At 46.1% G+C, this 27354-nt stretch overlaps 1 protein-coding gene across 1 annotated transcript in view; it reads left to right on the top strand.

Moving 5' to 3' along the window:
• bmp2k (BMP2 inducible kinase) overlaps positions 1–24968 on the top strand; it is a 66949-nt gene extending 41981 nt beyond the window's left edge. The window contains exons 8-18 of the mRNA XM_080765849.1: positions 30–133; positions 1191–1270; positions 2246–2397; positions 2918–3201; positions 4295–4429; positions 6096–6328; positions 8820–9023; positions 10032–10112; positions 10206–10286; positions 10426–10583; positions 22008–24968. Coding sequence (XP_080621975.1) covers positions 30–133; positions 1191–1270; positions 2246–2397; positions 2918–3201; positions 4295–4429; positions 6096–6328; positions 8820–9023; positions 10032–10112; positions 10206–10286; positions 10426–10583; positions 22008–23758 — 3263 coding nt within the window. The 3' untranslated portion in view covers positions 23759–24968. The remainder of the gene's footprint in view (positions 1–29; positions 134–1190; positions 1271–2245; positions 2398–2917; positions 3202–4294; positions 4430–6095; positions 6329–8819; positions 9024–10031; positions 10113–10205; positions 10287–10425; positions 10584–22007) is intronic.
• Positions 24969–27354: the final 2386 nt, after the last annotated feature.

The following is a 27354-nucleotide window of genomic DNA, read 5'->3' as shown; positions in this document are numbered from 1 at the left end:
TTCCTCTGTCTTTTTGCCCCGACGTCCAGGATACATGCTTGAGCCTGACCACGACCTCAGACCAGACATCTACCAGGTGTCCTACTTCTCCTTCAAGCTGGCTGGGAAGGACTGTCCGGTGCCAAACCTCTTCGTAAGTATATCACATCATCATCGCCTATAAGTTATTTGTCATATCTGCCCCCTGTGCAATTTGTGAAAATTAAACCTAAAAAAAAAAAAAAAACGACAACATACAAATAAAGCGTCAGTCGCGGTTATTCGTGTGACCAGATCGTCAACTTGAACTTGTAATCGTGACAGCCCCGTTTGTATAAGTCACCCAGGTGTGTTCGTCATGTGTTCAGAAGCATTGATGGAGTGTCATGTGTTCAGAAGCATTGATGGAGTGTCATGTGTTCAGAAGCATTGATGGAGTGTCATGTGTTCAGAAGTATTGATGGAGTGTGTTCTGTTCGTCATGTGTTCAGAAGCATTGATGGAGTGTCATGTGTTCAGAAGCATTGATGGAGTGTCATGTGTTCAGAAGTATTGATGGAGTGTGTTCTGTTCGTCATGTGTTCAGAAGCATTGATGGAGTGTCATGTGTTCAGAAGTATTGATGGAGTGTGTTCTGTTCGTCATGTGTTCAGAAGCATTGATGGAGTGTCATGTGTTCAGAAGTATTGATGGAGTGTGTTCTGTTCGTCATGTCATCAGAAGTATTGATGGAGTGTCATGTCATCAGAAGTATTGATGGAGTGTCATGTCATCAGAAGTATTGATGGAGTGTCATGTGTTCAGAAGTATTGATGGAGTGTCATGTGTTCAGAAGTATTGATGGAGTGTCATGTGTTCAGAAGTATTGATGGAGTGTGTTCTGTTCGTCATGTCATCAGAAGTATTGATGGAGTGTCATGTGTTCAGAAGTATTGATGGAGTGTGTTCTGTTCGTCCAGAACAGAACTTAAAGTTAAAGTCCAGGGCTTAAAGTTGTCATCAGAAGTATTGATGGAGTGTGTTCTGTTCGTCATGTCATCAGAAGTATTGATGGAGTGTCATGTCATCAGAAGTATTGATGGAGTGTGTTCTGTTCGTCGTGTCATCAGAAGTATTGATGGAGTGTGTTCTGTTCGTCGTGTCATCAGAAGTATTGATGGAGTGTGTTCCAGTCTCACAGATGGGGTTGTGTTTGTGTCCTTGTCCTTCAGAACTCTCCTCTCCCCACCTCCCTCCCAGAGCCACTAACAGCCAGTGAGGTCGCTGCTAAGAAGAGTATGACGAAGGCCAGGTACGGAGTAGTCCAACGACTTCGACACAAAACAAACACAACAAATCAGAATTATTTAGAAAATAGTGGTACTCAGGGCGGGTACAAGTATGTGCAGTGGGTATGATATGATATGATATAGTACTTTATTGTGAGCTCACACTGAAATGTGTCTTGCGACCCAGCAGCCAAATATGCAGAACACACATACACACATTTGACATAAACACAAAGAACAAGACAATTTACATACATAGAGACATGAAGTCAAGAGCAATGTCCACCGCCTAGAATACCCACTAGGTAAACATGGGTAATCTAGACGGTGGATATTGCTCTTTGAAAAACGTCTTTGGCCTGGAGGCACTGTGGCACTGTGAAAAATAAGTTAAATAAGTACTTGGCCAAGAATGAGTTAAGCTCCTTCAATGACATACTTTAAAGGAGAATTCCATGCTAGAATGCTTTCTTATCTTTCTTACCTTTCTTTGTAGTTGTTACGTCCCCACCAAAGAGGTCCAGGTGTTTTTTTTGTGCAAAAACTCCTTATTGGCTATTTTCCCTACCATAAGCCCTCAATTAATTGCATTGCATTGAATGGGAATTGAATGGGGCTATGGGGTGTTATGCTAGTTCGCTTATTTCCATCGAAAGAAGTAGTAACGTGTGCAGCTTGGGATATTATTTACATTATGAAGAGAGGATATATACAAAGAAATTATAATTTTGAGTGATGGAAATAAGCTAATTAGCACAACACCCCATAGCCCCATTCAATTCAATGCAATTCATTGAGGGCTTATGGTAGGGGAAATAGCCAATAACGCGCTTTTGCACAAAATAACACCTGGACCTCTTTGATGGGGACTACAAATAACTACAAATAAACGTGAGAAAGCTTTTTAGTATGGAATTATACTTTAACAACGTTGTTCAATTATTCATTTCTTACTGACGTCATCCAGGGCCTAATGTGTTCTCCCCTCCCACCCCCAGAATAACAGAGTCTGTCGGGCCGACGGAGACGTCCATCGCTCCCAGACAGAGGCCCAAAGCAGGCAACAGCAACGTGCTGCCCCCCCTGCCCAACACCGTCACCCCCGTCAAGATGACGGCGCCCTCAGGGCCCGTCAGCAACGGCCAGAAAGGTACCAGTACAAGCCCACACACACACACAAAGGTACCAGTACAAGCCCACACACACACACACACAAAGGTACCAGTACAAGCCCACACACACACATTTAATGTACCAGAAAGGTACCAGTACAAGCCTACACACACACACACACTTAATGTCAAATGAAATGTGTAATAGTTAATTTGTCATTCCTAGTCGCTTTTTTTTTCGTTCTGATGATACCCTGTTCAAACTACTCCCTTCCAAAAAACGCTACCAGAGCATCAAATCTCGTACCACCCGTCTCAGTAACAGTTTCTACCCCCAGGGGGCAGTCAGGCTGCTGAACAGCTGACCTTGCACTGTTTTGTCACTTCACTTTTTCTTGCACTATAGATGTTTGTTTATGTCCTGCAGTGTATGTAAGACTGAGAGTGCTCTGAGCAAAATAAAATGTCATTGTATTTATACTCTGTATCTATACATACACATGACAAATAAACCTGAACCTGAACCTGATTGTGCATTTTTCATGTCATGTCTTATAGCTCCCACTCCCAGCCCTGGACAGCCAACATTGCAGTCCCAGCCTCAGTCTCAGTCCCAGCCCCAGTCTCAGCCCCATCCCCAGCCCCATCCCCAGCCCCAGGCCCAGGCCCAGCCCCAGGCCCAGCCTCAGGCCTCCCAGCATCAGAACCGTGTGCTCCAGCAGCTGCAGCCTGGTGACCTGCGTCTGCAGCAGCTCCACCACCAGCAGCAGCAGCAGCAGCATCACGCGGTGCAGCAGCAGCAGCAGCAGCAAGCCAACGCACAGCATCTGCAGTACCTCCAGGTAACAGTAGAGGGCAGTGGTTTCCTCAAAGTGGGTGCAAGACAAGTCCACTTTGATATATATCTGGAGCACCTGGTTCTCCTCTCTTTGTCTGGCTATATTATATAGTGTGTGGTTGTCTCCGAGTCCTCTGTCCTCTCCAGTATAGTGTGGTTGTCTCTGAGCGTCCTCTGTCCTCTCCAGTATAGTGTGGTTGTCTCTGAGTCCTCTCCAGTATAGTGTGGTTGTCTCTGAGTGTCCTCTGTCCTCTCCAGTATAGTGTGGTTGTCTCCGAGTCCTCTGTCCTCTCCAGTATAGTGTGGTTGTCTCTGAGTGTCCTCTCCAGTATAGTGTGGTTGTCTCTGAGCGTGGTCTGTCCTCTCCAGTATAGTGTGGTTGTCTCTGAGCGTGGTCTGTCCTCTCCAGTATAGTGTGGTTGTCTCTGAGTGTCCTCTCCAGTATAGTGTGGTTGTCTCTGAGCGTGGTCTGTCCTCTCCAGTATAGTGTGGTTGTCTCTGAGTCCTCTGTCCTCTCCAGTATAGTGTGGTTGTCTCTGAGTCCTCTGTCCTCTCCAGTATAGTGTGGTTGTCTCTGAGCGTGGTCTGTCCTCTCCAGTATAGTGTGGTTGTCTCTGAGTCCTCTCCAGTATAGTGTGGTTGTCTCTGAGTCCTCTGTCCTCTCCAGTATAGTGTGGTTGTCTCTGAGTCCTCTGTCCTCTCCAGTATAGTGTGGTTGTCTCTGAGTCCTCTGTCCTCTCCAGTATAGTGTGGTTGTCTCTGAGCGTGGTCTGTCCTCTCCAGTATAGTGTGGTTGTCTCTGAGTCCTCTGTCCTCTCCAGTATAGTGTGGTTGTCTCTGAGCGTGGTCTGTCCTCTCCAGTATAGTGTGGTTGTCTCTGAGCGTGGTCTGTCCTCTCCAGTATAGTGTGGTTGTCTCTGAGTCCTCTGTCCTCTCCAGTATAGTGTGGTTGTCTCTGAGCGTGGTCTGTCCTCTCCAGTATAGTGTGGTTGTCTCTGAGCGTGGTCTGTCCTCTCCAGTATAGTGTGGTTGTCTCTGAGTCCTCTGTCCTCTCCAGTATAGTGTGGTTGTCTCTGAGCGTGGTCTGTCCTCTCCAGTATCAGCAGGCGGTGCAGCAGTCCATCCAGATGCAGCAACAGGCCATGCTGCAGCAGCAGCAGCAACAACAGATGATGATGCAACAACAGCCTCTGTACCAGCAGCAGGTTGCACAGGCCCACTACGCTGCTATGGTAAGAATTATAATAATAATAATAATAATATTAATAATACCTCTGTACCAGCAGCAGGTTGCACAGGCCCACTACGCCACTATGGTAAGAAGAACACACGTCTCACTGATAGGGCTGGCTGGCTCGCAACTAGCCCCAATATGTTCCCTCAGTCCCAACCATAGACTGTAAAAAATATGGACAAAGCGTTCCCCGGGTCTAACATGAACGTAAAATGAAGCCTGTCAGTCCTTGCACTGGAAGTCGCCATCTTTCTAGATCCGTTTTGGCCCAGCTGGCCCATTGGCTGGCCCAGACAACGAGGCGGGACTTCCCCCCTTCTTCTCCGGGGCGCCTGATGGAGGGGAAAGAAACTGGTTGGAATAACGTGTTCCTTCCACGCGCTACGTCCAACCAGGGAAACTCCCCCCTGTCAGGTTGTAAAGGAGCAACTTGGACACTCAAGCATGAAGGAAGCATGAGTTAAGTCCGTTGCTCTCCCCAGGTTGGCGGAGGGTGTGTAGAGCCCAGGATCACATTAGATGATTGACACAGGGGTGAAAAATGGGTTACAAAATCATGGGATAAAAAATATATAAAAAAAAAAAAAAATTAGACTTTAAACTAGTGACTGGAAGAAGAAAGTATTCATGACCATGTTTATTAAGGTAATACAGTCTAGGTGAAGTTGGGCCCAAATACATGGACCTCTATGGGGCTATGGGTTTTTCTGGGTCCAATGACAGCGCCAAAACAGGCCATTATATGAACTTTCATTTCCTTAGTGGCCTCACAAAATGTCTGTCTGACTGCCCCCCTGGTCCCTACACACAAAGTATAGATCAAGCACTACACTTCCCAGAATCCCCCTGCAGTCACAGGATGGATGTTGCTGTGTATCACGTTGGATTTGTTTGACGAAAAAGCCTGGTTTTTGACGTGAGCGATTTTATGGTTCTTTATGGTTTTTATAGGTCAAACATCAATATTACTGTAAGTATACAGTATGTCTGGGTGGTGTCGTGTTCTCCTTTAACTTCACTCATTACATGGTTCGCTGTGTACCCACTAGGGCTGCAACTAACCATTATTTTCATAGTCGGTTCATCGGCCGATTATTTAAACGATGAATCGATGAATCGGATTATGACACTTATTTAGCTATTAGGTTATTTTAGACATTATTCTAACTAACTAAAAAAAAGATAAATCATTAAAAAATACAGTTGATTAGCTGCTGATTAGACAAAATTAAAATTAATTAAAGCAACTCATGGTGCAACTGTCAGATTGTAAGGGAAGTCTTTAGTTTAGTTACACTTAACACTGGATTGGATAACTATGGTTAAAGTGGGGAAAACACCTAAAAAAAACAAACTCCAGTGATTAGTGCCCGATTCGATTAATCGATTACTAAATTAGTTGACAACTAATTGAATAATCGATTCGATTACGATTCATCGTTGCAGCCCCTAGTACCCAACCACACCCACCCACCCACCTACCCAACCACACCCACCACCACCAGCTGTCTTTAATTAACAACATGTAATAACAATGAGTGGCCGTCAGTCGTCATCATCGTGCATCATGTGATCTACCCTTCCCGTGTCCCCCTCCTCCTCCTCCTCCTCCCCCTCCTCCTCCTCCTCCTCCCCCTCCTCCTCCTCTCTCCATTCCATCACAGCTGCACCAGTATCAACAGGCTTTTGTCCAGCAGCAACAACAACAACAGCAGCAACAACAGCAGCAGCAACATCAACAGCAACCTCTCCCCTATCTCACCTCCCCGCTGGAGTACCAGCTCCCCCTGCAGGGGTCCTATAATTCCCCCGGGGCGGTGGTGGCGCCCGCGGTAGCCGGGACGGTGTCCGGAGGCGGTGGTCCGTCGCCTGTGGATCCCTCGTACGCTAACCCGAGGTAAACACAGAGACATCCTCTCTCTAACCCGAGGTAAACAACACAGAGACATCCTCTCTCTAACCCGAGGTAAACACAGAGACATCCTCTCTCTAACCCGAGGTAAACAACACAGAGACATCCTCTCTCTAACCCGAGGTAAACACAGAGACATCCTCTCTCTAACCCGAGGTAAACAACACACAGACATCCTCTCTCTAACCCGAGGTAAACACAGAGACATCCTCTCTCTAACCCGAGGTAAACAACACAGAGACATCCTCTCTCTAACCCGAGGTAAACACAGAGACATCCTCTCTCTAACCCGAGGTAAACACAGAGACATCCTCTCTCTAACCCGAGGTAAACAACACAGAGACATCCTCTCTCTAACCCGAGGTAAACAACACATTGACATCCTCTCTCTAACCCGAGGTAAACACAGAGACATCCTCTCTCTAACCCGAGGTAAACACAGAGACATCCTCTCTCTAACCCGAGGTAAACACAGAGACATCCTCTCTCTAACCCGAGGTAAACACACAGACATCCTCTCTCTAACCCGAGGTAAACACAGAGACATCCTCTCTCTAACCCGAGGTAAACACAGAGACATCCTCTCTCTAACCCGAGGTAAACACAGAGACATCCTCTCTCTAACCCGAGGTAAACACAGAGACATCCTCTCTCTAACCCGAGGTAAACAACACAGACATCCTCTCTCTAACCCGAGGTAAACACACAGACATCCTCTCTCTAACCCGAGGTAAACACAGAGACATCCTCTCTCTAACCCGAGGTAAACACACAGACATCCTCTCTCTAACCCGAGGTAAACACACAGACATCCTCTCTCTAACCCGAGGTAAACAACACAGAGACATCCTCTCTCTAACCTGAGGTAAACAACACAGAGACATCCTCTCTCTAACCCGAGGTAAACACAGAGACATCCTCTCTCTAACCCGAGGTAAACACAGAGACATCCTCTCCTCTAACCCGAGGTAAACACAGAGACATCCTCTCTCTAACCCGAGGTAAACACAGAGACATCCTCTCTCTAACCCGAGGTAAACAACACAGAGACATCCTCTCTCTAACCCGAGGTAAACACAGAGACATCCTCTCTCTAACCCGAGGTAAACACAGAGACATCCTCTCTAAGGTAAACACAGATACATCCTCTCTAAGGTAAACACAGAGACATCCTCTCTCTAACCTGAGGTAAACACAGAGACATCCTCTCTCTAACCCGAGGTAAACACAGAGACATCCTCTCTCTAACCCGAGGTAAACACAGAGACATCCTCTCTAACCCGAGGTAAACGCAGAGACATCCTCTCTCTAACCCGAGGTAAACACAGAGACATCCTCTCTCTAACCCGAGGTAAACAGAGACATCCTCTCTCTAACCCGAGGTAAACACAGAGACATCCTCTCTCTAACCCGAGGTAAACAACACAGAGACATCCTCTCTCTAACCCGAGGTAAACACAGAGACATCCTCTCTCTAACCCGAGGTAAACACAGAGACATCCTCTCTCTAACCCGAGGTAAACACAGAGACATCCTCTCTCTAACCCGAGGTAAACACAGAGACATCCTCTCTCTAACCCGAGGTAAACAACACAGAGACATCCTCTCTCTAACCCGAGGTAAACACAGAGACATCCTCTCTCTAACCCGAGGTAAACAACACAGAGACATCCTCTCTCTAACCCGAGGTAAACACAGAGACATCCTCTCTCTAACCCGAGGTAAACAACACAGAGACATCCTCTCTCTAACCCGAGGTAAACACAGAGACATCCTCTCTCTAACCCGAGGTAAACACAGAGACATCCTCTCTCTAACCCGAGGTAAACACAGAGACATCCTCTCTCTAACCCGAGGTAAACACACAGACATCCTCTCTCTAACCCGAGGTAAACACAGAGACATCCTCTCTACGCCACTGGGTTCCCCCGAGATGTCTCCCCCCAGGAGCCACAGTAGTGAAAATGGCAGATCTACAAGCTCCTACAGCTGGTCCGTTCGGCTATTTTCACTACTTCTTGACCCATTTTGAATAAAGACATTTTTTAGAATCTGATCTCAGGTCAGAATGGGTTAAAACCCACAAAGTGTTTAATCAAGATCCTCTTAGCATCAAGTAAAAAAGCAATCACACAACGCTGGTGCCAACAGGACCCACCAACGAAAGATCAATGGATGGACATTATTGAGGAACTGTATACTATGGAAAAACTAACATTCATACTGAGACTACAAGAGGATAAATTCTATAAAAAGTGGGAAAAGTGGAATCTCGTCTCTCAGCCTAGCGATATTGCAATAGGATTTCATTGAATGTTTTTTATAATATGAAAAATGCTTTTTGTCTTTTTCTTGTCTTTTTCTTTCCGTATAGTCTTGTTAGTTGTGTTTTCTTGTCTGTTCTTCCTTCAATAAAGATTAATAATAATTAATAATAATTACAAAGTGATGTTCAACGTTTGTTGTCTCTTTGCAGCAGAACTCCTCTCCTTGGGGGGACGGACGCGGTGGTCCTAGTGCCCGCCTCCTCTCAGACCTGCAACAACAGCGCCGGTCAGCAGCCGGTCAGCAGTAACCCTCCGGACATGACCGGATGGAACCCGTTCGGAGAGGACAACTTCTCCAGACTCACCGAGGAGGAGCTGCTGGACCGAGAGTTTGACATGCTCAGAGCAAGCAAGTGGCCTATTTTACCTTTAACCCATTTATGCCCGACATCGAAATTAAAAGAAAGTCTTTTTTAAAATGTATTTTTTTTCTTCTGAAAAACCTCATGTTTCTATATCAGTGGTTCTCAATATTTCATGTCAAGGACCCACAAGATTATATGTAATATGCCCGGAAGGACCCGGAAGTATCTCTGTAGGGGGCGCTCACGTCACGGCTAAAGTACTGAATCACTCGACGACACTGAAAATGAGTTTGATTACTCGGTTTAATATCGAGAATAACTCAAACTTGAATGAAATTGTCAAAAGGGGGGACTAGGAGTATAATACCTCTGTCGTGTGACCGCGTCCTCCTCTGTCTGTCCCGGTATAATACCTCTGACGTGTGACCGTGTCCTCGTCTGTCTGTCCCAGTATAATAATACCTCTGACGTGTGACCGTGTCCTCCTCTGTCTGTCCCGGTATAATACCTCTGTCGTGTGACCGTGTCCTCCTCTGTCTGTCCCAGTATAATACCTCTGTCGTGTGACCGTGTCCTCCTCTGTCTGTCCCGGTATAATACCTCTGACGTGTGACCGTGTCCTCCTCTGTCTGTCCCAGTATAATACCTCTGTCGTGTGACCGTGTCCTCCTCTGTCTGTCCCAGTATAATACCTCTGTCGTGTGACCGCGTCCTCCTCTGTCTGTCCCAGTATAATACCTCTGACGTGTGACCGTGTCCTCCTCCGTCTGTCCCAGTATAATACCTCTCGTGTGACCGTGTCCTCCTCTGTCTGTCCCAGTATAATAATACCTCTGACGTGTGACCGTGTCCTCGTCTGTCTGTCCCAGTATAATAATACCTTTGACGTGTGACCGTGTCCTCCTCTGTCTGTCCCGGTATAATACCTCTGACGTGTGACCGTGTCCTCCTCTGTCTGTCCCAGTATAATACCTCTGTCGTGTGACCGTGTCCTCCTCTGTCTGTCCCAGTATAATACCTCTGTCGTGTGACCGCGTCCTCCTCTGTCTGTCCCAGTATAATACCTCTGTCGTGTGACCGTGTCCTCCTCTGTCTGTACCTCTGTCGTGTGACCGCGTCCTCCTCCTGTCTGTCCCAGTATAATACCTCTGACGTGTGACCGTGTCCTCCTCTGTCTGTCCCAGTATAATACCTCTGACGTGTGACCGTGTCCTCCTCTGTCTGTCCCAGTATAATACCTCTGTCGTGTGACCGTGTCCTCCTCTGTCTGTACCTCTATCGTGTGACCGCGTCCTCCTCCTGTCTGTCCCAGTATAATACCTCTGTCGTGTGACCGTGTCCTCCTCTGTCTGTCCCAGTATAATACCTCTGTCGTGTGACCGTGTCCTCCTCTGTCTGTCCCAGTATAATACCTCTGTCGTGTGACCGTGTCCTCCTCTGTCTGTCCCAGTATAATACCTCTGTCGTGTGACCGCGTCCTCCTCTGTCTGTCCCAAACAGAGAAGCCGGCGGAGGGCGGCGCCATGAGCGCGGAGGCGGAGCCAAGGCTCGCCAGGCCTTTCCTGCCCGAGGACGTGTTCGGCTCCGTCCCCTTCGCGGGCAGCGCAGGCAAGTCTTAGCCCCGAGTCTCCACCGTGAGGGACCCCACCCGTCCACCACCCGACACTGTGTGGACCCACCCACCCCTCCCTCACTCTCTGCCCCTTTCTCAGAACTGTCTCCTGTCCCCCCCCCTCCTCTTCCCCCCACCCTGACGTTCCGTTTTGTAAAGGCCCATTCATAGTCTGGATTTTCGGTGGTGAGGTGACCACCACCGCTCCGGTGGTGAGCTGACCACCGCCGCTCCGGTGGTGAGCTGACCACCGCCGCTCCGGTGGTGAGGTGACCACCACCGCTCCGGTGGTGAGGTGACCACCACCGCACCGGTGGTGAGGTGACCACCACCGCTCCGGTGGTGAGGTGACCACCACCGCTCCGGTGGTGAGGTGACCACCACCGCTCCGGTGGTGAGGTGACCACCACCGCTCCGGTGGTGAGGTGACCACCACCGCTCCGGTGCCGGTGGTGAGCTGACCACCACCGCTACGGTGGTGAGGCGACCACCGCCGCTCCGGTGGTGAGGCGACCACCACCGCTCCGGTGGTGAGGCGACCACCACCGCTCCGGTGGTGAGGTGATCACCACCGTTCCGGTGGTGAGGTGACCACCGGAGCTGAAATAACGTTGAGCGGTGGTGGTGAGTAAAAACAGAGAGAAGGGCTGGAGCGGTGGCGGTGGTTTGCTCTTCACCACGGCTCAGTGACGTCATGTTGTAGTTCGGTGGTCACCTCAGTGACGTCATGTTGTAGTTTGGTGGTCACCTCAGTGACGTCATGTTGTAGTTCGGTGGTCACCTCAGTGACGTCATGTTGTAGTTCGGTGGTCACTTCACCACCGAAAATCCAGACTATGTATGAGCCTTAACCCTCCCCCCCCCCCTCCCTCTCCCGGCAGGACCGGCTATGCCACCACACAAAGCTCGAGCCCCCCCCCAAAAAAACAAAAACAAATCAAAACAAGAGAAATCTAAATGAATGCTTTTTTTTCCATGGCCAGAGTAGCCTGTGTGTGAGTTGTGCTTGTGTTTAATGTACATTGCAGAAATGTTAATGAGGTGAGATAATTTGTCCTTTGTGGAATAATAAGGCAGTGTGTTTGAAGAAGTAAGTAGTTTTGAGGCCCAAAAAGGAACCGGCCAAAGACTTCAATGCAATGCAGTCGTCTCTCTGGCCTTTTCTTTTTCTTTTTTCTTTTTTTTAATGTCCGTTTAAACGTGATTCTACAACGGCCGGTCGTGTCCCGAGCAGTTTGTCATGTTTTGGTGGTGTTATAGTGATACCTTGTGTTAAAAAGAGAAAGGGTTATAAGCTCTAATATTCTGATAGTAGTCAGATCATTCCTATAGCGTGTGCGTCTGTTCAGTGATGGTGGTGGTCTCTCTGTCCAACTTCAGTAAACAGGGGAAAAAAATGATTTTCCTGTTTATCCCATTTTGACCTGAGGACAATTCTACAATTCTACAAAACCCTATGTTTCTATGTCAGTAGGTGCTCAACCTTTTTCATGTCAAGGACTCCCAAAAAATATCTGTATTTGGTCGCCGACCCCCATGTGAAAATATGTTGTCCCAGTGGAAGCAAAGATTTGAGTTGAAAACATTCGCTCTGAAAGAATATATATTCAAAGATTTGCGCCACATTTTTCACGATTTTTCAAAAAATAGCAGACCTATACAAGCTCGTAGATCTGCTATTTTCCAATAGCTAAAGCATAACACAAGGCTTAAAACACCAAAAGGGGTTCCCTCTCAGAATGGGTTATTGTAGAGCTAACAACAAACACAGCAGTGATGGACAGGGGGAGACAGACCCCTGTCACTGAACACACACTCGACAGCAGTGATGGACAGGGGGAGACAGACCCCTGTCACTGAACACACACTCAACAGCGGTGATTACGATCAGAAGGTAGAGCTTTATAACACAAAATCAACTTAACACCATCTTTAAATATTTAATTGTCCAATCAGGGGAGACTCGGCAAAAGCAACAAAAAAAAAACCAATGTCACGAAAAAAAACGAACATGTTTTCTGAGGAAACTTTTCTTTTCTTTTTTTTTTTTTTTTGTCAAAACAAAATTATCATTTTTTTTTTTAAACCAACAAACTTCCAATGTCATGGCTTTTTTTGCCATTTGTTTACATTGTTATACCATAGTGCTCCTTTTCAGCCATTGAAAGATTCCTTCTACAAAAAAAATATAAAAGAAAAAAACATTTTTCATTTAAAGGGGGTTGAGCTCTCAAATGCTCCTGGTTTGAACTGTGCACTTTATGACGGAGGCTGATTTTCAACAACCACCCCCGAAAACTTTGGATTTGGTTTAACGACGAATCTGAAAGCCTTTTTAGCAGTTTGTTCCCCCTATTTGAAAATCATACATTTTGGTTCTAAAAAAAAAAAAAGTTGAATATAAAAAGTGCAGTATTTCTCTTAAACTACGTATATTACGTTGTTGGCAGCAATAAGCTTTGTGCCTCTGTACTTCCTGCTCCTTAAATGTGAATCGGCAGTTGTTAATCTAAGTAAGTCATTTCTAATGTATAGGATTCGTTTAGTGACTACCACCACAGTGTCAACGTTGAAAAACACTTGTAGGAGAAACGATGTTTCTTTATTTTTCTTTCATTTTAACCATCTTTTCTGTCCTTTTTTGAAAATAAGCTACGATAAGTGCAGTAGGAGTGTATAGGATAATGTTACGGTGGTGATGCAGTGTAGATCTTCCAGCTAAAGTATCGAGTATGAAAAATGTACGAAGTTTAAGCATGTTCTTTTTTTAACTGAGCAACAGAGGAACAGCGTCCAAAATAGGAAGACAAAAAAACAAAAACATATTATATATAGAAGAATTCCAACATTTTGAAGGGAACGCTAAAATACTGAAATCATTTTTTGTTTGTTTTCAACATGACATTCCAAAAGGCTGGCATGACAAAATTTGTTATACGAATTTTCGATCAGCCCCATAATGTCCTCCTCTGTGTGTGTGTGTGTGTGTGTGTGTGTGTGTGTGTGTGTGTGTGTGTGAGACTGCGCGCGACTGCGTCCGTGCCATTCTAATTGGTCGAGTTAGTTGATTATCGTTTTTTTTTCCCCCGGTTTGAAGGGATACTTTCATTGCTCTATATACCACTTCCAGTCGAGTCTCTTCTCTAATTTTGTTGTGATTGAAGCATTTTTCTTTGAAGGCCTTACTGTACATCTGCAACTAACAAGGCTGTGGTTTCCCACTCGGTGATTCATCAAGTGCCTTATGTGGCATTTTAATATAACTGGCCAACAATGTTGACGCAGCTTTTTTTTTCCTTTTCTTCCCATTGTTATGCCAGACCCCGGTGTTGGAACATGCTTGCGTGACAATCAGGGACTCTAGGGTACTGCACGTACAGCCAGTGATGTGTGCCAGCATCCACTTTCTGCTTTAGCCCATTTTAGTCTTCTATAAATCCTGACAGTTTTCTGAAATACCTGCAGTATGTTTGTAGTGGTGTTCAACATGTCATGTCGAGGACCCCAAACGTTATATGTATTTGGCCACCTGACCCCCCATCTGAAAATATGTTATTCCAGGAACCCCCTCAGAAGCAAAGATTTGAGTTAAAAAAAACGTTCGCTCTGAAAGAATATATAGTCAAAGATTCGTGCCGAATTTTCATGATTTAAAAAAAAAATAGCAGATCTACAAGCGAGTGCCGCACTACGAGCTTGTAGATCTTGCTATTTTTCAAAAGCTAAAGTATAACATGATGCTTGAAACACCAAAAAAGGGTTCCCGTCCAGACTGGGATGGGTCAACCTCGACGACGCATACAAAACGTGTACGGCATCATGTCTGTTGTCGCGCGGCGCGCCCGCCATGTGAAGGCATGACGTCACCACCGCGTGGCACCGCCGCCACACGACAACGTTTCAATTCAGCACGTTTGTTTTTTGAGAAATGTTTGCCCCTATAATGGCATGTAGGGAGTTTTAATGTGGTTAAATCAAATGGAACGCGCTTGCTTATTTGGTCTGGTGTATGATTTGTTTTCTCAGTGGTTGTCGGTAACTCATTTAATTACCCCCCCCCCCCCCAGGAATCTGAAGTATGTTTATTTTTTTACCAAAACATTACATCTTCACTAACACTATTCTGCTCTGCACTTTTGAACCAACATAAAATATTTTAATTAGTTTCCGGAGACGTCAATTGGAGCTGAGCGTTAATTTGTTCGTTTTTGGTTGGCATGTGGGCACATTCTCTAGACACATATCGGGCTCCATTTCCGTCACTGCTAAACCCCCTTATCCCTAAACTTCTTTGCCTTTTTTATTTTATTTTTTTTACTATTTTTAAAAACATTTTTGAATAGTTCAACTAGCCAATCTACATTGACACATTGTGAGCTTGTAGACTGGCCATTTTAATCTATTCAAAAATGTTTAGCAAAATAGTCAAACAAAAAAATCTGATTAGGGATAAGGGGTTTAGCGGTGGGTTTAGCGGTGACAAAAATGGAGCCCATGATTTGGTTTATTTGAAAGAGAATGATTTGAGGAGAAAATACATTAGACGACAGAACAAAGAGGGCTGAGTTCAGGGTCTCGCTGAACGAGGCTTGCCTTGGTCTTTTTTTCTTTATTTTTGTTCTGTTGACATTCGTTGAGCAATTTGTTTCTTAGTTCTGGTCATGGGGAGATCAGTTCTGTGGCTATACTTTTTTCTATTCTGCCAGTTCGGTGTCAACAGTCTAAATCCGTACCCGAGTATACGGCCCGGGGGAAACCAGACCCGTTATCGGAGGTAACCAGGAATCGGTTCCATCACATTTGGAACTTTTTCCCGGGAACCTGGTTTCCTTCACACTGTCAGAGCTGGTTTGCAGGAACTTTAGCCAGATGTACACTAGGCCCTTTAGCCATCCACCCTCATCATCCTGAGATGTTCACTAGGCCCTTTAGCCATCCACCCTTATCATCCTGAGATGTTCACTAGGCCCTTTAGCCATCCACCCTTATCATCCTGAGATGTTCACTAGGCCCTTTAGCCATCCACCCTTATCATCCTGAGATGTTCACTAGGCCCTTTAGCCATCCACCCTTATCATCCTGAGATGTCCACTAGGCCCTTTAGCCATCCACCCTTATCATCCTGAGATGTCCACTAGGCCCTTTAGCCATCCACCCTTATCATCCTGAGATGTTCACTAGGCCCTTTAGCCATCCACCCTTATCATCCTGAGATGTTCACTAGGCCCTTTAGCCATCCACCCTTATCATCCTGAGATGTTCACTAGGCCCTTTAGCCATCCACCCTTATCATCCTGAGATGTTCACTAGGCCCTTTAGCCATCCACCCTTATCATCCTGAGATGTTCACTAGGCCCTTTAGCCATCCACCCTTATCATCCTGAGATGTTCACTAGGCCCTTTAGCCATTCACTCTTCTCATCCTGAGATGTACACGGGGGCTTTGGTTGCAATACTTCACCGGTTAAAGCATCCATGTACATTTCTTTTGCCCCAAGGTAAGTTGGGATTGGACTTTTCTGTTTGGATGTACAGTACAAAGCCAGAAAGTAGTTTTTTTGCCACTCGGTATAGACGTTCCCGCATAACTTCCGGTTTTGATGATGATGTTGTCACGAGCATACCCTCTATTCCCCAATACCATCTCATGTTTGTTGTTTTTTTGTTTTGTTTTTAAATCACTGCTTTCTTATTTCTACTCCGGGGGGGGGACGACGTCAGAATATTTTGTTGGATAATTGATTTGTTCCATATTCATTTTTTTTGTAAAGACAGCCATACTCAGAAACATCTTGTTCATGCTGTGTGTAACGGGTGGATAATCAGTCCGTTTAATTAAACATTAATTAAACATCTTGTTCATGCTGTGTGTAACGGGTGGATAATCAGTCCGGTTAATTAAACATTAATTAAACATCTTGTTCATGCTGTGTGTAACGGGTGGATAATCAGTCCGGTTAATTAAACATTAATTAAACATCTTGTTCATGCTGTGTGTAACGGGTGGATAATCAGTCCGGTTAATTAAGGCATATATCAAGGCTAATGATTTGTAGTTAAGTTGAGAACATAAGACAACCAGAGCCATTTACTGCACTTTATTATTTCTTTTTTTTAAGTGCAAGAAAAAAAATGTGAAATATTAGCCAAACATTTATAGGAATTGTGAAGGCCACATTATTATTATTATTATTATTATTATTATTATTATTTTTGTCATGTAGTTTTTGTCATTATATTGTATTGATTACCTTTGCCAATATTTGTGTCTTTTTGTAATTTCTTTTCTTTTCTTTTCAGTTTTTTTTTCTCTCCACTCAATGCGTTATTTTCCACTTTTGATCACTAAATCTTTGGAAACTTTTTTTCTTTTCTATATATATATATATATATATATATAGGCCTCCATTTTCGTCACCGCTAAACCCCTTATCCCTAAACTTTACTATTTTTATTTTGAAAAACATTTTTCATTGACACATTGTGAGAAGTCTAGGGTGACGAACATGCAGCCCTTTAGAGAGAGAGAGAGAATGTCAAAGCTCTTCCTAATATTAAGTTTTACTTTACTATACTACTTAGCAGATTAACAGGTACCGTATTATTATTATTATACAACTCATGCCTTTAGGCGGATGAGATATGTTGGGTTTGTGTGTGTTTTCAGAAGACTGTGTAATACTGTACGTGGTCTTGTATCATACTGTGAGTGTGAATGTATTTTTTCTTTCTAGAATGTTACGTACATATATATATATATATATATATAAATAAACCATATCCAAAAGCCAGTATATATATTTTTTTTGGATTCCTTTCTTATATGGCTCTGTAAAAGTCTTAGGTGAATGAAGGGGATTTATATGGCTCTGTAAAGTCTTTAAAAAGGGTTTCTGCCCACCTCGACACCTCATGAGCAAGATGTTCTGATGACATGGCTGTCTCTATAATGTGCTCTAGTTCAGTGGTTCCCAAACCTTTTCGTGTCAAGGACCCCCAAATCAACATGTATTAGGCCACGGGACCCCCCCGGCTCTAGCAGTGATTCCGAAACACATTCATTCCATGGACCCCCAGGCCCAGTTTCACACGCATTAGTCTACGGACCCCCGATTTAATGGCATTTCTATCTCTATTAACCACTGTTAATTTAACTCTGAGAGTGTACAAATGGAAGCAAAATGGGTTCCATTCGTACACTGTCAGAGTTACAGACCCATAAGGGTCCATTTGGTTCCTAACTGTCTCTATTTGAGCTATAGGTACCGTCTGGAACTCCCTCAAGTACCCCTAGGGGTCCCCGGACCCCACTTTGGGAACCACTACTCTAGTATCAAAGGGCTGCAACTGATGCTTTTCTTAGTGATTTACAAACTGTTGATTCACCTTTTTGGTTAAGTTGGTTAATTTTGAAGTGATTTTTTTTGAAAAATCGATTAGCCTGATTTATGGCTTTAAACAACTAGTCGACTAATTGTGTTTTACATAATAGGTAGGCCTAAAAAATCACTAGAAGTGAAAGCCTGATTAAATCCTTAAGCCCTATTTCTACATATATGTAAATAGTACATTGTCAGAACATGTAGATTGGTTTATTTTTCTGTATTAACCCATTTTGGGGCGGGAATCCCTTTTGGTGGTTTTAAGCATTATGTTTACTTTAGCCATTGAAAACTAGTAGATCTTACAAACTATAGGTCGGCAGAGAACTGCAGAGTGTCAAATCTTTGCTTCTGGGCGGTCAACTGGAACTACGTATTTTCAGATGGGGGGTCGGCGGCTAATTATATACCTATATATTTGGCGGTCCTTGACATGTAAATGTTTGAGAAAGAAAGCAGCATTATTATTATTTTTTCTTTCTCTGATAACCTAAAACATGAACCCAAACTAAAGTTGTCCTTTAAAACCACCAGATATGACCATATGTTACACAGCACACTTAACAAAAACAGTTTTCATGCCAAGGACCCCCAATCTGAACAGATATGCAAGGGACCCCCAATCTGAACAGATATGCCAGGGACCCCCAATCTGAACAGATATGCCAGGGACCCCCAATCTGAACAGATATGCCAGGGACCCCCAATCTGAACAGATATGCCAGGGACCCCCAATCTGAACAGATATGCCAGGGACCCCCAATCTGAACAGATATGCCAGGGACCCCCAATCTGAACAGATATACCAGGGACCCCCAATCTGAACAGATATGCCAGGGACCCCCAATCTGAACAGATATGCCAGGGACCCCCAATCTGAACAGATATGCCAGGGACCCCCAATCTGAACAGATATGCAAGGGACCCCCAATCTGAACAGATATGCCAGGGACTCCCAATCTGAACAGATATGCCAGGGACTCCCAATCTGAACAGATATGCCAGGGACCCCCAATCTGAACAGATATGCCAGGGACCCCCAATCTGAACAGATATGCAAGGGACCCCCAATCTGAACAGATATGCCAGGGACTCCCAATCTGAACAGATATGCCAGGGACTCCCAATCTGAACAGATATGCCAGGGACCCCCATAAGAGAAGATCTTGTTTCTGGCTCTAGCAGTGATTCTCAACCGTTTACATTTCAAGGACCCCCCAGTTTGACCTTCATTAGTCTACGGACCCCCATTCCATTTTAATGACATTTCTATCTCTGGGACCCCAATTGTATATTGTAAAACCAATGTTAATTTAACTCAGAGTGTACCCGAGAGCGGGGTCCATTTGGTTCCATTTGTACGTGTGTGTGTACAAATGGAACCAATGTGTGTTAATAATTGTTGGCTAGTGATTTAAAACTGCACCTTTTTTAATAGATCATGAATAAACTACAGTATTAGCCTATTATAAAAAATAATAATAATAATAATCATCAGTACTAGAAAAGGCCACAAATAGTATTCTTTCAGAGTGAACGTTTTTAACTCAAATCTTTGCTTGGGGGGGGGGGGGGGGGGTCCGTAATTATGGGGTCCTTGACATGAAAAAGAGTACCACTGACTTTCAGAATTAACGATTAGGATTCAGAAGACATTTTTTTAAGAATCGTCATCAAGTCTAAACGACTACATTTATAATGTGATTATTGGGGCGGCAGTGGCTCAGGAGGTACAGTATATACAGTATATGTACAGTGGCTCAGGAGGTACAGTATATACAGTATATGTACAGTGGCTCAGGAGGTACAGTATATACAGTATATGTGGGATTCCCTCTTGGAATCCGAAGGTTCCAGGTTTGATTCCCAGCTCAAGTGTCAGAAGTGTCCTTGAGCCTCGCTGCTCCCCCTATGGGCAGGTTGGTGCCTTGCACGGCTTCCTCCGCCATCTGTGTATATGAACACACAAGGCTGCTGTACTTTATTATACCTCATACTAAGCATTTAAAGTATGAGGTATATTAAAGTACAGCAGCCTTGCGTTCTTTCACAACAGAAAGATTGCAGGGTGTTTGTTGGGTAAAAGACTGAGGTTATGTATATCTTTATCTTTCAGGACATTTCACTCACTGCTTCGTCTCAACCATTACTCTATGGCTCTGGTTTTGCAGCCACCGCAGGTGTATTTCTTTTTGACATTCCGTTTCTATCCAAAGTTGAATGTTGCCACTATACTGTTGGAGCAGCCATAAACTACACAGGTTCATCCTGGGTTTCGTGGCCATCTTTGTAGAGTTAAGTGTTAGTAAAAAAATCACACCTGTGTGAACCAAGTGGTGCAACTCCCCTCTCTAAAAGCTGAATAACTCCTAATCTACGGAGCTCTCCATGGTTTGGTTCATTAGCGCGATTTTCTGAGGTTTTTGCTGATAATCCGGTGGTCTAGATGGAAACATTGGTGCTTTCTAGAGCAACGATGGCTATATTTTAGCTCGCTAGCATTGACGCTATTTCTGTAGCAACAACATCCACACACGGGTGCGGGTGCGTGCGCACACCAGTGGTGCACGCGCACATGCACGGCACTACACACACGGGTGCGGGTGCACACCAGTGGTGCACGCGCACATGCACGGCACTACACACACGGGGGTGCGGGTGCACATACTTCTGTCGTTCCAATTTCACGCATGCGCACACCACTCGTGCTCATTTGACACAAACACATGGACATTGCGAGCTGGTTGTAGAAGTTTAAAAAGCAGGTAAAAGGAGTAACGTTTGAGCCGGCGAACACAACACAAGTCACTTTTCCCCATTCACTGTAGTAGAAGTTGCCTGTTTACAGTTTACACCTCAGCCATGTCTGCTCCTATAGTTGGGTTGTATCTGATACCGTTTACACCTCAGCCATGTCTGCTCCTAGTGGGGTTGTATCTGATACTGTTTACACCTCAGCCATGTCTGCTCCTAGTGGGGTTGTATCTGATACTGTTTACACCTCAGTTATGTCTGCTCCTAGTGGGGTTGTATCTGATACTGTTTACACCTCAGCCATGTCTGCTCCTAGTGGGGTTGTATCTGATACTGTTTACACCTCAGCCATGTCTGCTCCTGGTGGGGTTGTATCTGATACTGTTTACACCTCAGCCATGTCTGCTCCTAGTGGGGTTGTATCTGATACTGTTTACTAAACCTCAGCTATGTCTGCTCCTAGTGGGGTTGTTTCTGATACCGTTTACACCTCAGCCATATCTGCTCCTATAGTTGGGTTGTATCTGATACTGTTTACACCTCAGCCATGTCTGCTCCTAGTGGGGTTGTATCTGATACTGTTTACACCTCAGTTATGTCTGCTCCTAGTGGGGTTGTATCTGATACTGTTTACACCTCAGCCATGTCTGCTCCTAGTGGGGTTGTATCTGATACTGTTTACACCTCAGCCATGTCTGCTCCTAGTGGGGTTGTATCTGATACTGTTTACACCTCAGCCATGTCTGCTCCTAGTGGGGTTGTATCTGATACTGTTTACACCTCAGCCATGTCTGCTCCTAGTGGGGTTGTATCTGATACTGTTCACACCTCAGCTATGTCTGCTCCTAGTGGGGTTGTAATCTGATACTTCCGTGACCATGGAGAGCAAAGGTCAGTTTCTCAGTGGATTTATCATCTATGAAGCTTAAAAAACACATACACATGGCCTTTCTGTGTGGAGTTTGCATGTTCTCCCCGTGTCCCCTAGGGTAGGTACCCTCACAAAAACATGCAGTAATCCTGGTCACTAAACTGCCCCCCCCTGGCCAGCCGGGGCGCCTGATGGAGGGGAAAGGAACTGGTTGGAATAACGTGTTCCTTTCACGCGCTATACGTCCAACCAGGGAAACTCCCCCCTGTCAGGTGTAAAGGAGCAACTTGGACACTCGGGCATGAAGGAAGCATGAGTTAAGTCCGCAGCAGCCAATTAATTACATACATTTCTGGGGGTCCTTGACATGAAAAACGTTACCATTAAAGGCGACCATTTCTTTGCTTCCACAGGTGTCACTGCCGCCGTGGCAGAGCCCTCCTCCAGCGAGGACCCCCTGGTCTCTGCAGGCTCCGCCCCCCTGGCCGCCGAGGAGGAAGAGGAGGAGCCGCCGCGCCCCGCGGCTGAGGAGGAGGAGCCTCCCGCCCCCGCCCCCGCCGCCAAGGAGACCAGAACGGGCAGGAGGAGCGGTGGCGGTTCGGCGGGGGCGGGGCCTCAGGGACGCAGCAGGACGGGCCAGGAGTCCGACAGCGACTTCGAGTCGGACCCGCCGTCCCCGAAAAGCAGCGAGGAAGAGGAAGAGGAGGAGCCTGAGGAGGAGGAGGAGGAGGGGCTGAACGGCGACAGGGAGCCAGAGAACGTGATGGGCCAGAGGCCTCTGCTCATGGACTCTGAGGAGGACGAGGAGGTCAGCGAGGACGACGAGGAGGGCAGGGCCACTAAGGGCCGCTCCAAGAAGACCCAGGTCGCCACGGCGGGCAGCAGCCGCAGAGCCCCCCATGAGGGGGGGGACTCCCCCGGAACCACCCTGATCACCGTCACCCCTCCGGGTTCTCCCAGCCGAACGGCGAGGATGGCGAGGGCCTCCACGGTGATGGACGTCTTCGGTGCCGTTCCCTTTGTCGGAGGAGGAGGAGGAGGGGGAGGAGGAGGAGCCCCGCCCGCCGCCACGGCCGCCGGGCCCTCGGAGACCACCGACATTTTTGCCAAAGCGCCTTTCAGACAAGTCAGCCAAGAGCCGCCGCCGCCGCCGCGGGCCGCGGACGAGTTCGACGTGTTCGACGTGTTTGACGTGTTCACCAAAGCGCCGTTCAGCCGCAACCTCTCCAAGTCGGCCACGACGGGCCAGACCCCGCCCGTCTCCCCGGAGGCCATCGACGTCTTCGGCTTCTCCCCCTTCCAGCCGGGAGGGGGAGGGGTTGGGGGGGGTCCCACCCCCACCCCTCCTCCCCCTCCCACCACCTCCCGGAGCTCCGAGAGCATCTTCCTCCCCTCGGCGGCGTCCTCGGAGACGGCCAGCCCGCAGCAGCAGCGGCTGAAGCAGCGCAGCCTCCAGAAGCTGTCGTCCCGCCAGAGGAAGACCAAGCAGGAGGCCGCCGGCGAGGGCGGCAAGCGCCACCACGGCACGCCGCCCACCGGGGGGCGCCACCACGGCACGCCGCCCACCGGCGGGCGCAAGTCGTCCAGCAGCAACAACAAGCCCGGCGGCGGCGGTAACACCTACCGCACGCCGGAGCGCGTCCGCCGGCACAGGAAGGTCGGCCGGAGGGACTCGCAGAGCAGCAACGAGTTCCTCAGCACCTCCGACTCCAAGGAGAACATCGGCGTGGTGGACGTCGTGGCCATGATGGGGGGCGGCGAGGGCAAGGAGAAAGGAGCGCCTCTGCCCGGTGGCGGTGGCGACGACGCTCCGTTGGACCCCTTCGGGGCCAAGCCCTTCCACCCGCCGGACGGCGGCCGGCACGCGGGCCCCTACCAGGACCAGTACCACCAGTACCAGGGCCTCCTCCTCCTGGGCCTGGACGCCCCGCCCCCCCCGGCCAACAGCAGGTCCTGGTCGGGGCCTCTTCTTCTTCACGGCGCGCTCCTCGGAGAGAGCAACGACGTCATGGACGACTTTGGGTCCGCGCCCTTCACGGAACCGGCAGACCTCCTGGACAGACCCCGCCCCCAGCAGCAGCAGCCCCCCCCGCCCCCGCCCCCTCCTCCTCCGCACGTGGAGCTGGACCCGTTCGGAGCGGCGCCTTTCCCTTCAAAACAGTGACGTTCTGTCTTCGACGCACACGTTTTGTATTACTATACTTCTTACGGTTACGGTGATTTTACCAATGCCTATTTTTTTTTGTCATAGTCATTCTTGACCCTCTTGAACCTAAAGTCAGAAAAAATATCCAATATGTACACAAAGCTCACAGCATGTGGTGCTGCGGCTGCAACGTGATAATATGTCGTGAGTTTGATCAGATTATGTTCTGGTGCGCGAAAAACCACCGCGTGCAGCTGTGTGTGTGTGTGTGTGTGCATCAATCAGGAATGACTCCAACAAACCCCAACAAACCCCTGAATGTATCGTGTCGTGAGGACCAGGAGAATTGGCCTTATAACGTCTTATATCTGTCTGGACATTTACAAGTATAGTAATATACAAGTACTCTCTCTCTCTCTCTCTCTCTCTCTCTCTCTCTCTCTGTCAATCACTGTCGAAACGGTCAAGTCTAACAGACTCTGTTAGACTTGGAAACGCGGCGAGTTGTGTTTGTCAATCAAATCTAAAACGACAAGCTTATATAACAACGTTTTAACGCTTCCCCCCCCCCTTTTTTTAAGAACATTTATTTTCCTATACTGTACGTCTCGGCATACAGAAAAACCTGAATCCTGTGGAGAAAAACGGACGTGGATTTTCCAACGCCTTGCGTTTTGTTGCATATCTATCTCTCTCTCTCTCTCTCTCTCTCTCTCTCTCTCTCTCTCTCTCTCCCCCCGTGCGCGCTGTCCTCTCTGAGATGCTGCGTCCCGAGCGCTTGTTAAAGAAGACACTTGAAAACCAGTAGAATTGAAACGGTAGAATTTAAAACTCACGAAACTCGTGATCGTATCATCGTACTGTGACTACAAGGAGCTCGCTCAACGTTTTGACTTAAGAAAAGAAACAAAAAGAAAAAAAAAGAAAGAAGCTCAACCACTCAAACCGCTTGGGTGTCCCTTGAGGATCTCCACTCGTGTATTTCCTGTTTCCTGTGAATGTGGCGAGGAGCTCGCGGCGCGGCGCCATCAGCCTGTCGATCGATCGGCTCATTTCAAACGTAGCATACGTAGCAGTGGCGGCCATTTTTGTGATTATTCCCCTCAAATTCACTTCGACAAAAATATGTATAGCAATTCTTATAGCAAGCCTATAGAATCATGGTGAATCATCCACGGGCATAGCTAAAACATTTGATTCTGTGAAAAACAAACCAATGAAAACTGCAAAAAACCAGTATCGTATGAATCAGAATCAAGGTTAAACAAAGGGCCCGCATGCAAGAGTAGCCCTTATGCCCATGATGTCGCCGCAGAGCGCCAAAAAATCTTTCATTTAAAATTTATTTTTCACAGAATCTAATGTATTTATGCTCGTGATTCACCCCAGATATGGCTTGATTCTTGGCTTCAAATTATTTATGCATGTAAATATTTGTTTTGGAACTCTCTATGGCAAAAATGAATGGACTGAAATGAATCAAGATGGCCACCACTGCTATACGCCCTCTATACAGATGTTGGGGTTTAAGTAGCTCTGGTCCATAGCCCTAATGCCCTTTGCTGCTGTTGCATTAAGGCTCTGGTCCATAGCCCTAATGCCCTTTGCTGCCGTTGCAAATAACAGGCTCTGCCACTCTTTGCTTCTAGCCCTTGTATGAAACGCAGACCAGCCTCTCCTCTGTAGCGGAAATATAAAACTTTCCTTAGTGTAATTAGAAAGGCTACTTTCCTTAGTGTAATTAGAAAGGCTACTTTCCTTAGTGTAATTAGAAAGGCTACTTTCCTTAGTGTAATTAGAAAGGCTACTTTCCTTAGTGTAATTAGAAAGGCTACTCTACTTTCCTTAGTGTAATTAGAAAGGCTACTTTCCTTAGTGTAATTAGAAAGGCTATACTTTCCTTAGTGTAATTAGAAAGGCTACTTTCCTTAGTGTAATTAGAAAGGCTACTTTCCTTAGTGTAATTAGAAAGGCTACTTTCCTTAGTGTAATTAGAAAGGCTACTCTACTTTCCTTAGTGTAATTAGAAAGGCTACTTTCCTTAGTGTAATTAGAAAGGCTACTTTCCTTGGTGTAATTAGAAAGGCTACTTTCCTTAGTGTAATTAGAAAGGCTACTTTCCTTAGTGTAATTAGAAAGGCTACTTTCCTTAGTGTAATTAGAAAGGCTACTTTCCTTAGTGTAATTAGAAAGGCTACTTTTTCCTTAGTGTAATTAGAAAGGCTACTTTCCTTAGTGTAATTAGAAAGGATAATTTCCTTAGTGGACGCACTCTGACCCCACCCCCCACCACCACCACCACCACATGTAAAAAAATAAAAAAAATAAAAATAAAGCAGTTTCCGGCCAGAAAGGGATTGTTTTTTCCACCAGAAAATAAATACTTTTAGTTACTCCACTGTGCTCTCTCTCTCTCTACCGATATTGCCAAGAGAAAAAAATATCCCTTTCTGGCCAAAAAGTGCATTTTTTACATGATGTGGGGGGGGGGGGGGGTGCGTCCACTAAGAAAAGTAGGCTAATTACCGTACACATCCCGCCTTTGTGTTGGTGAGTAGGTAAAACGGAACAGCTTCGTCCCAACCTATGTGACTATGTCCGTGTAGAGTACCAATAGGGGGTGCTGTTGCACTGCACTCGCTTCCGACTGGTCTGATTTTTCTTATTATATTTACGCTCCAGACGAGAGGCTGGTCTGCATTCATTCATTCGAGTGTAGGAAGAGAACGGCTCTAATGAAGGCGTTGGAGGAGCTGTGGACCAGAGCTGGGGTTTAAGCATGTGGTGGAAAGTAACTAAGTACTAAGTACTGTACTTAAGTACAATTTTGAGGTATTTGTACTTAATTACTTGATTATTTCCAGTACTTTTACTTCAACTCCACTGCATCTCGGAAGCAAACATTTATACTTTTTTACTCCACTACAATTATTTGAGAACTTTAGTTATTATAGTTACTTTGGAGATTTTTATTTTGATTTAGAAAACATACATTAACCACTTTCACACCTATACATTTTGGCCCTTTTAAAATAGCCGATCTACAAGCTCACAATGCGTCGCAGCAACGCGAGCTTGTAGATCTGCTATTTTCAACAGACCTTTGTACACATTTTGAACTCGTGAAACGGGACATTCTGCAATATGACGACTTTAACTTTTTAGTACTTTACATTTTTGATGCCGATATACTTTCGTACTTTTACTCAAGTACATTTTCAATTCCGTACTTTTTACTTGTAACGAAGTATAGTTCTAAATTGCAGTATTGGTACTTTTACTTAAGTAAAACAATTAGTACTTGGTTTCTGCCTTCCGTTTCCGACGCACCCATAATACCATTTTTTTATTTAACACCACAAAAGCCTTACACGAGCATGGCCTCCGCCTTGCCGCACAGTACCTCAAAGAAAGGAAGAAAAAAAAAAGAAAGACGTGATACAAAATGGCCGAAGCTGGTGCCTTTTTTGGTGTCATGGGCATTGTTTAGGGAGTAGAACTTTAGACACTTTATTTGCTCCTCGGATATAATATTTCTCTCTATGCATATAATCTTCCACTTATAGACTGACACGGGAAAATGTGTTTTTTTTTTTTTCGTTTTTTTTTTTTGT

The sequence above is a fragment of the Protomyctophum bolini genome (genome assembly GCF_963924005.1).
Source record: "Protomyctophum bolini genome assembly, chromosome: 6".
NCBI lineage: Eukaryota > Metazoa > Chordata > Actinopteri > Myctophiformes > Myctophidae > Protomyctophum > Protomyctophum bolini.
The sequence above is the reverse complement of the archived record's forward strand: the minus strand, read 5'-3'. Positions and strand labels throughout refer to the sequence as shown.